This window comes from Ahaetulla prasina, chromosome 2, assembly GCF_028640845.1.
Source record: "Ahaetulla prasina isolate Xishuangbanna chromosome 2, ASM2864084v1, whole genome shotgun sequence".
Taxonomy (NCBI): Eukaryota; Metazoa; Chordata; class Lepidosauria; order Squamata; family Colubridae; genus Ahaetulla; species Ahaetulla prasina.
Window position 1 is genome coordinate 112,198,508 of NC_080540.1, and position 9,674 is coordinate 112,208,181.

At 43.3% G+C, this 9,674-nt stretch overlaps 1 protein-coding gene across 1 annotated transcript; it reads left to right on the forward strand.

The window, feature by feature from the left end:
* Positions 1 to 552: 552 nt before the first annotated feature.
* LOC131190542 (uncharacterized protein K02A2.6-like) lies at positions 553 to 9,345 on the forward strand (the record flags this gene model as incomplete). The annotated part of the gene is made up of 4 exons (XM_058167879.1): positions 553 to 1,628; positions 1,677 to 2,116; positions 2,274 to 3,338; positions 9,248 to 9,345. Coding segments are annotated over 4 exons (2,679 nt in total), but the record flags the coding sequence as incomplete, so codon positions are not given.
* Between the last annotated feature and the right edge of the window lie 329 nt (positions 9,346 to 9,674).

The following is a 9,674-nucleotide window of genomic DNA, read 5'->3' on the forward strand; positions in this document are numbered from 1 at the left end:
ACGAAGCCAGAGCTCATGAGATGTCCACCCAAGCGGCGGAAACCCTACAAAAGCCGCTCACACCAACGGCGAGCGCGAAATCAACTCCGGTCCACTATGAAGAAGTCCAGACCGAATCAGACGGCGAGGATGAGGAAGGAGTTTTTCACACCGAGAAAAGAAGACCGGGATGAATGCGGAAGTTGCGGAGGGCAACACCAGCGTCATCAATGCAAGTTCAAGGATGCTACATGTCGGCGGTGCGAGAAGAGGGGGCACCTGGCTCAAGTTTGTCGAGCACCTCAACCGTCCCGCCGAAAATTCAAACCAACCAATCAGAGCGCGGGATCGGCAAGGCGACCCACGATTGGTCAGGAAAAAAAGGGCGCGAAGTCAAACCGAACGACCATAATAGTGGGTCGTGCGGCGACCCGTCTAGAAAAGAAAATATTCACAAAACCAAAAATTGAAAAAATACCGTGCCGGCTGGAGGTGGACACAGGGTCAGCGATCACAATCATGTCCTGGGACACTTTTGCGAAAGCACTGCCGAACATCGCCAAATGCAAACTGCAAACACAGCGGCTAAAAGTCCAAGACTACCAAGGGAATCGCATCCCTGTTCGAGGGACGACATCCGTCCGCGTCGAGTACGGACCACACAAGAAAACCCTGCCCATCACGATAGTCGAAGGGAACCTGCCAAGCTTGTTGGGACTAGACTGGTTCCGAGCATTGGGCATGGGAGTGACTGGCATCTACAGAAATGACTTTAACCTAAAGGACACACTCATGGACGAATTCGAAGATGTTTTCAAGGACTGCCTGGGCAAGTACAAGGGGACCCCTATTTCTTTCAATTTAGACCCCCAGGTAGCACCCATACGGTTAAAAGCAAGGAGGGTCCCTTTTGCCCTTAAACCCAAGATTGACAGGGAGATAGACAAACTCATCAGTCAGGGGATACTAGTGCCAGTCGATCACACAAAGTGGGAGACGCCAATCGTCACCCCAGTGAAACCAGATGGGTCAGTTAGAATCTGCGCTGACTACAAGGCAACGTTAAACAAAGCCTTGCAAAAAAGCGCTTACCCGGTCCCCGTGGTGCAACACTTGCTGCACTCGCTGGGGCAAGGGCACGTTTTTGCCAAATTAGATTTGGCCCAAGCCTATCAACAACTGCCTGTAGACGCCAACACAGCCGAAGCCCAGACAATTGTGACTCACAGAGGTGCTTTCAAGTGTACCCGGTTACAGTTTGGGGTGAGTGTGGCACCTGGTCTATTTCAAAATTTAATGGAGCGACTTCTGCAAGGGCTCCCGGGGGTAGTCCCCTATTTTGATGATGTATTGGTATCAGCCGAAAATTTAGAAGAATTGGGGGAGCGTTTGAGAAAAGTTTTGGGCATTTTCCGGTCAGCCGGTCTAAAGGTTAAAGTGAACAAATGCCAAATAGGGGTAGAATCCGTAGAGTTCTTGGGCTACAGAATAGACAAGGAAGGAATCCACCCCACTGAGAGCAAGGTCAAGGCAATAAGAAAGGCTCCAGCGCCCAAAAACAAAACAGAGCTACAGGCATTCCTGGGTCTAGTGAACTTTTACGCGGTCTTTTTGAAAAATAAGGCAACCGTTGCCGAGCCGCTACATAAGTTACTGGGAAAGAATACTGTTTGGTCTTGGGGAAAGACGGAAGCTAGGGCTTTCGAGGCAGTAAAAAACCTACTCTCGAGCGATAGCTTACTGATCCAGTATCATAGCACAATGCCATTGGTATTAGTTTGCGATGCTTCCCCTTACGGGGTGGGTGCTGTGCTCAGCCACAGGCTTCCAAATGGCACAGAAGCCCCAATAGCCTTCTACTCCAGAACGATGTCCTCGACAGAGAGGAACTATAGTCAGTTGGATAAGGAAGCTCTAGCTATAGTGTCAGGGGTAAAAAAGTTTCACGAATACGTTTTTGGTAGAGACTTTGAAATTGTTACAGACCACAGACCACTGTTAGGGTTACTGGCTGGCGACCGCCCAACGCCTGTGGCACTTTCGCCCCGATTGACCCGATGGACTATCTTTTTAGCCGCCTACTCCTATAAACTGCGGCATCGGCCAGGAAAAGAGTTGGGGCATGCGGACGCGTTAAGCAGATGCCCACTGCCAGGGGCGATCGAGGACCCCACTCCGGGGATGCCCATACTGTTAATTGACTCTCTGGACTCTGGCCCAGTCACGTCTAAGGAGGTGGCTCGGGCATCATACCGGGACATTATTTTGAGAACTGTACTTGGTTGGGTACAAAGAGGGTGGCCGCTGCGCGGGCGAGCGTTTTAAAGAGTTTGTAAAGAAACGTGGGGAACTTTCGGCTCAAGGGGGGTGCCTGCTATGGGGGGATCGAGTGGTGATCCCAGAGAAATTGAGGAAAAGGGTGTTGGATCTCCTCCACGAGGGTCACCCAGGGATCGTGAGGATGAAGGGTCTAGCGAGAAGCTATGTGTGGTGGCCTTTAATGGACTCGGAAATTGCTGAAAGGGTAGGGAAATGCCAGGCCTGCCAGGAGTCCAGACCGCTACCCCCAACGGCCCCGGTTCGGGAATGGGAGAGACCCCAAGGGCCCTGGTCTAGAATCCACATTGACTTTGCCGGCCCCTTCCACGGCCAAACCTTTCTGGTAGTAGTCGATGCCTACTCCAAATGGCTGGAAATCATTCTCATGAGATCCATGACAGCCGAGGCCGTGATCTCAGTTCTACGGCACCTATTTGTAACCCATGGGTTGCCCGACACGTTAGTATCCGATAATGGCCCGCAATTCACGGCAACCCAGTTTGAGGAGTACTTGGCAGAAGAGGGCATCCGGCATGCCCTCTCGGCGCCTTTCCACCCTGCGACGAATGGCCTTGCAGAGCGCTTCATCCGGCGTGCAAAAGAGGCATTGTCCAGACTCAAGCCAGGCGACTGGCAAACAAAAATCGATGTTTTCCTGGCCGTCCAACACAGAACCCCCTGTGTCACAACCGGCAGAAGTCCAGCAGATTTATTAATGGGCCGAAAGCTCAGGTGCCCACTAGACCGTTTAAATCCAAACTATACACCGGAGGGTTACAAGGGGGGACTCGAAAAAACAAGAGGGATGGACATAGGCGACCGAGTGTGGGCACACAACTATGGTGAAGGCCCGACCTGGGTAGCAGGAAAAATCCTAAACATAACAGGTCCAAAATCATACTTGGTGGAGATAAAGGACGGCCGGGTATGGAGGCGCCACATAGACCAAATAAGAAAACGCATAGCCGAACAATCCGAATTAGACGAAACAGGCCCTGACTATACAACGTTTGAATCCACAGCTGACTCAAACCCGGGGAAATCGCAGGACTTATCTGAGTTCCAGGAGGTCCAGCGACGCCAACAGGTTCCATTAGAAAACAGCAGGGACGATTCGGCAAATAATCCAGGGCCGGATGGCCTAGAGGAGGAGCTGAGAGAAGCAAACAGCCCCTCCGGTCAGCTCGACCCACTCCCAGGGAATGAATTGCGCAGGTCCGAAAGAGTCAGGAGACGCCCAGTCTATTTGCGTGATTACGTTGAAAAATAATATGTAAATATCATGTAAATATTGGTAAAGTGTTTTCTGGGAGGGAAGGAGTGTAATGTATCTTTAAATGTTTTGGCGGGAAACAAGCACGTTGCTGATTGGTTGAAGCCGCCGGCTAAACTGTATTTAAGGAGAGGTTTTTCCCCAGCCCGGTTGCTGGGTTCATCATATATTAAAGAGCTGTTGTCACTACCCTGGTCTCCTGCCTCGTTACTGCCCAGACTTAACACTTCCTGTTAAAGACTACTTCAGCTTTAATTGCAAAAATACAAGAGCAACCAATAGATTTAAACTTAATGTTAACCTCTTTAATCTAGATTGCAGAAAATATGACTTCTGTAACAGAATCATAAGTGCTTGGAACACTTTACCTGACTCTGTGGTCTCTTCCCATAATCCTAAAAACTTTAACCAAAAACTTTCTACTATTGACCTCACCCCTTTCCTAAGGGGACCATAAGGGGCATGCATAAGAGCACAAATGTGCCAGCGTTCCTGTCATATTGTTTTTCTTTCTGTCATATTGTCTTTCTTATACCTCCTAATATTTACTCATATATATGTTTATATACCAAATAATTTTTTGTATGACACTTATATATATTGTTGTGACAAAATAAATAAATAAAAATAAAATATCTTAGACATAAGGGCTAATTGAATGATTTTGAGGTAGTTGCTCTCAGTTCTGGACTGGAAAGTGAACGAGGGTCTCTGTGGCTCAGACTGCTAAGACACTCTGTTATTAACACAGCTGCTTGCAATTACTGCAGGTTCTAGTCCCACCAGTCCCAACGTTGACTCAGCCTTCCATCCTTTATAAGGTAGGTAAAATGAGGACCCAGATTGTTGTGGGGGGCAGTAAGTTGACTTTGTATATAAATATACAAATAGGATTAAGACTATTGCTAACATAGTGTAAGCCGCCCTGAGTCTTTGGAGAAGGGCGGGATAAAAATGCAAAATAAAAAAAAAGAAAACAAACAGAGATAGATAGAGGGAGGGAGGGAGGGAGAGGCGGAGAGAGAGAGAGAGAGCTTTTTTATTTTTACAAATATTTCAAGGTAGCAAACACATGCAACATACCATCGTCCTCCTATTTTTCCCACAACAGCCCAGTGAGATGCACTGGGCTGAGAGAGACCGGTTCAAAGAATCCAGTTAGCATTCATGCCTAAAGCAGGACTAGAACTCAGTCTTTGGCTTTCTAACCTGGTGCCTTAACCACTACACCAAACTGTTTCTCCTCTATCTATCTATCTATCTATCTATCTATCTATCTATCTATCTATCTATCTATCTATCTATCTATCTATCTATCTATCTATCTATCTATCTATCTATCATCCTTCAGCTCCTATTGGATTAACATAGTAGATTATTAATAGGCTACAATGAACAGGCCTCAATCCTGCAGTGGATTGATTCTAGAGCATGATAATTATGGCCACCTAGATAACTGACTACATAATCTGCAATAGCTATGATTATTTGCCTGTGTTGTATGTAAAACAATTGCAGCAGCTTGGAGTCACGTAAAGGCCATTTAAAAGGCTAAGAATGTTGATGGGTAGTTCTGGCTACTGTGTTATAACACACTACCTTGGTTTTTGTTAATGTAATGAGAATCATTTTGTATGAAACTTTTAGTAAGGCCCTACTGGGTATATTTCAGCTCAACTCATACCATGAAAGAGTGAGTTTTTTTAAGAGATATGATAACATACAAAAGGGTACTGATAACATTATTGAATAAATATTCAGTAAAAAATATTTTACAAGCTCTAACTGAGGCACTTTGTAAAATAAGTGTCTAATTCTGTTACAGATTCCAGAATCAAATTCCTTATAACCTGATCAAGAAAAGAGCACAGCAATAAAGTATCAGTTATTTGAAGGAGCAGCAAATCGAGAATATAAGGAACATGTTTACTTGATTTTTTTTTTTTAACCAACATGGGTAACAGTGTTAGAACTTCAGGTACTGTAACTTTCAAACTAAATTGGGTCTAGAAAGTACAAACTCAGTAATGATGCACATAAAATGATACAACTCTCATTGCTGAGATTATAGGAACAGGTATCCCTGCTCATTATATCCTCGAGCCTATATGCAGTGAATGTATTCTTCGGCATGCTGTCGGTGATAGAGGTCCTCTTTAAAAAAAGAAAACCTTATATCAGCATAATGACAGGGCTCTTCAGCATCAGAGGTGTGCAGAAGTGCAGGCTGCTAAGACAATTACAGATACATGTGCTATGTTCTCCTCCTATTTGAGCCTTCACCTCCGTGTTTGCAAGGCAGAATTGTTTATAAAAGCTGCAACAGGTGATGTTTTGGAAATGCAGCAAAAGACAGAGAAAGCAGACAAATAAAACAAAGGGTATTCTTCCCAAAGACTGAAGGATCTGCAGTAGAAGAAAATCCCTGAAAGAGGGGAGGGGGACATATTAGTAATACTATAGTAGCAATAGGAATAGTATTCTTGTATAATACAGAAGTACAAATAATAACATAGAATATAGTATAATGCAGTATAATACAGCATATAGCAGTGATGTGGGGGGGAGAAGGTTCGCACGCGTTTGTGCCCACACCCATAATTCTATGTGCCCCACCCCGCACATGCGCATGCAACCACCATCACCCCACTCCTTGCACGTGATGGCCCAGTAGGCCCTTTATTCTTTCTCACCTGGCTCCAAATCCTCTCTATGCATCTGGGGAGGGCGAAAACAGTCTTCCCCACCCCCTTGGAGACCCTCCGGAGGCCTGAAATGGCCCATTTCCCAACTTCCAGTTGGACAGGAAGTGACTTTTTTGCTGTCCCCAGTCTCCAGAGTCTCCAGAGGGCCTGGGGAAGGCTGTTTACACCCTCCCTAGATGCATAGAGAGGATCTGGAGCCAGGTGAGAAAGAAAAATGGGCCTTCCCCACCCACCCCCCAGACCCTCTGGAGGCAGGAAACAGCCTGTTTCCCTACTTCTGGTGGGCCCAGAAGGCCCGAAAATCAAATGGCTGGCATGCACATGTGAGCCAGAACTGAGCTGGCATACCCACTGATATGATTACATGTGCTCGCCATCACGGACATATAGAATACAGTAGAATATAGTATTTTATATAGTATAGAGAGTATACTATAAATACTTATAGAAATATTATATAAGATAGTAGACATAGAAAGAAGTTTATATATCTTGTTTTAATGTTCCATTTTTAAAATTTTGTATACTTAAACTTGTCCCCAACCTTTATAGGGAACTATAAAAATGCAATTGTCTAGGGTCCAGTGCTTTTGATGGATTTTTTTTGAGTTGGACTCAATTAAGTTGGATATAGTTTTAAAATAACCCATGACAAGGGAACATACATTGAAGTGTTATAGCTGGGACTGGAAAAATTACACAGGGCCATTGAGTCAGGGTGAGAAATCTATCATGATTTTTGGAAGGTGTGATGACCAGCTGCTGCTCTTGGCAGTGGGAGTGATGATGAATATACAGCCTCATTCCTTTCTGATGATGCGAGAAGAGGAGTTTTTGCTACCCACAACTCCAATTAAATCTCGGAAGAGTACATATGGCAGCTGCAGTGATTTAGGAGCCACTTTCTTTTTTGTTTCTGTGAATAGTGCCCTGGAATAATGAGAGTTATCATGAAACTGAGTAGGCTGAGATGTACTTTTTGAATGGAGTTGGTGTTGCAGGAGAAGCTCCGTGATTTTATTGGCATTGATTGAGTTTATGAGATTTCCTCATGCAGAATCTCCTTGAGCTGGATAAAGTTGCACTTCTAAGGGTTGGTTCATTCATTATCTGCAAGGCTATTGAGTATGTCAGGTATGGATTGGAAAGGAAGCAGATGTCCATATTACTGTCACAGTCTAAGCTGGAGAAGAAAGTTGTCAGCAACTGTGCTTGATTTTGAACATTGGTGGATGTTCCCCTTATTATGCAAGTTCTGTAATATGGTTGTTCATTCTAAGTCAGGGGTGTCAAACTCACGGCCCGCTAGCCAGAGAGTCACATGCTGTCCACACCCACCCCCGATTTAGCAAAGGGGAGAAAAGTTGTGATATGTCATGTGATGACAATGTGACGCCGCGAGCTTGACACCCCTGTTCTAAGTCAAAAAGGGTTAGAATAGAATAGAATAATAGAGTTGGAAGGGTCCTTAGAGGTCTTCTAGTCCAACTCCCTGCTTCTAATCCAATCCCCTGCTTAGGTAGGAAACCCTACACCACTTCAAAGGTTAATCTGTTAAGACTTTTAGAATCCAGTGTTTGCAAGCTATGTAGTGAAGATGGAGCTGATTTCTTTAGAAGTGTTACCTAAAAAGCTGTTTTCAGGAGGAAAAAGTATTTTCTTTAATTTTCTTGGCTGACAACTTTAATGGCAGGCTACTGTAATCCTTAAACCTTCTGATTATCATGGGAAGGTTATCCAATTATTATTATTATGCCCCTCTCCATCAGCTGAACAAGCTTAAGTGGAAAGGTGGGATGGTTAAATGTGAACAAAATTATTTTTGTTGCTGGGTGGCTAAGCAGGAATTGAATTGAATCAATTTATAAATGGAGGGTGGCAGTTTAAAAGTAAACTCAGAAAGTTTATTAACTTGTGAAATGACCATCTCTGTGCATTGATGTGGTTCATTGCAATTTGTAGCAATATCTAAGAAGTTTGAAGTAAATTTAATGAACTGGGTGACTTCTTTTTGGAATAACCATGTATGTGTCATGGGTAAAGTTTTGGTAGAGACTCCATCTAGATCTGAGGAAGAATGTGCCTAGGAATTATTGTATGGTTCCAAGTTGAGCTTACCATCTCTCACTTGCTGTATACTGCAAACACATCAAAGTTGAATATCTCTACTCTTGCTGATAGAGTGTTTAAATATTTCAGAAACTGAGTCAAGGTTTCCGCTGTCAAGCAGTATGTATTGCCTAGGAATTATTGTAAAGGTTCATGGGGAATATGAGGAACACTCTTAGCCATCTTGTATCTTCTATCTATCAGCTCCAGGGTAACATTTCTTATACTGTATTTCATAGACCTAAGAAAATGTCTGATGTGGTAGAGTTTCTCTTGTGTCAACAATATATGCAGGGAAATTCTTAGTAGGGGTTGTATATGCAGTTGTGGCTAGATTTAGTATGCTTATGATTCTATTTGGTTCATTGGTGAGGAGGAGGAAGTCAATTTTAATGTGATTTTCTACCTTGGATTATGAATGACTGTTTAGGTTCTTTTATATTGGCATTTGTATACCATAATTGAAATTTGCATAAATTCTGCTTTGAAAATTCAGTCCCAATCAAGAAAAATCCAATTTCAAGATAGAAATATATATAATTATTATTTAATAAAGTTCTGTGGGTACATTGCACTTTGTGTGCCATTTGCTATATTATGATTTGAACTCTCAGCATAAAAGTATTAAAGTGGTGTAATCGTGAACTATCTCTTTTCATATAAGAAGAAAAGCGCCTTGATAATAATGAACTGATCTAAGGCAATTTCTGATCCTTGATGGTAGCAAAGATAGCTATGTTTTCTGTTTTCTGATCATTTCCTTTTCGCAAATACTCTTACAGTACAAATACTGACACAAACTGTGGCAAATGTATCATTTGTCTACAAATTCCATTCCCTTCATCGTTTCTTTGTTATTTAGGTAGATTTCATCCTGTAGCCATGATGTCTGATAACTACGGTGAAGCACTGATGGAGCTACACATCAAGAGTTTGAGAAGATGCTCATTTGGGGAGTAGTTATGCTTGAAGGGGGTTTTAGAAAAGCCTCTTTCCTTTAACAATTATTATAGCTCATTTGCTGGCAAATGTCTAGTCAGTTGTTAATCAGATAGTCATTAACCTTAGTAATATTGCTGTGTTGCCACCAATGGTGCATTTCAAATAGGTGAATAAATAGCAGAAGGCGAAGAATAAAGCTTATGATAAGAGTAACTGCTTTCTTCTTTGCGCCCTATAGATAGAAAGGCCCATATTTGCTCCGACACATTATATTCTCTCTCAGATTTAGCCACTTCATTTCAACAAACTGCTGTGAGCCAATGGATAAATTAAGAATTAATGTTAAT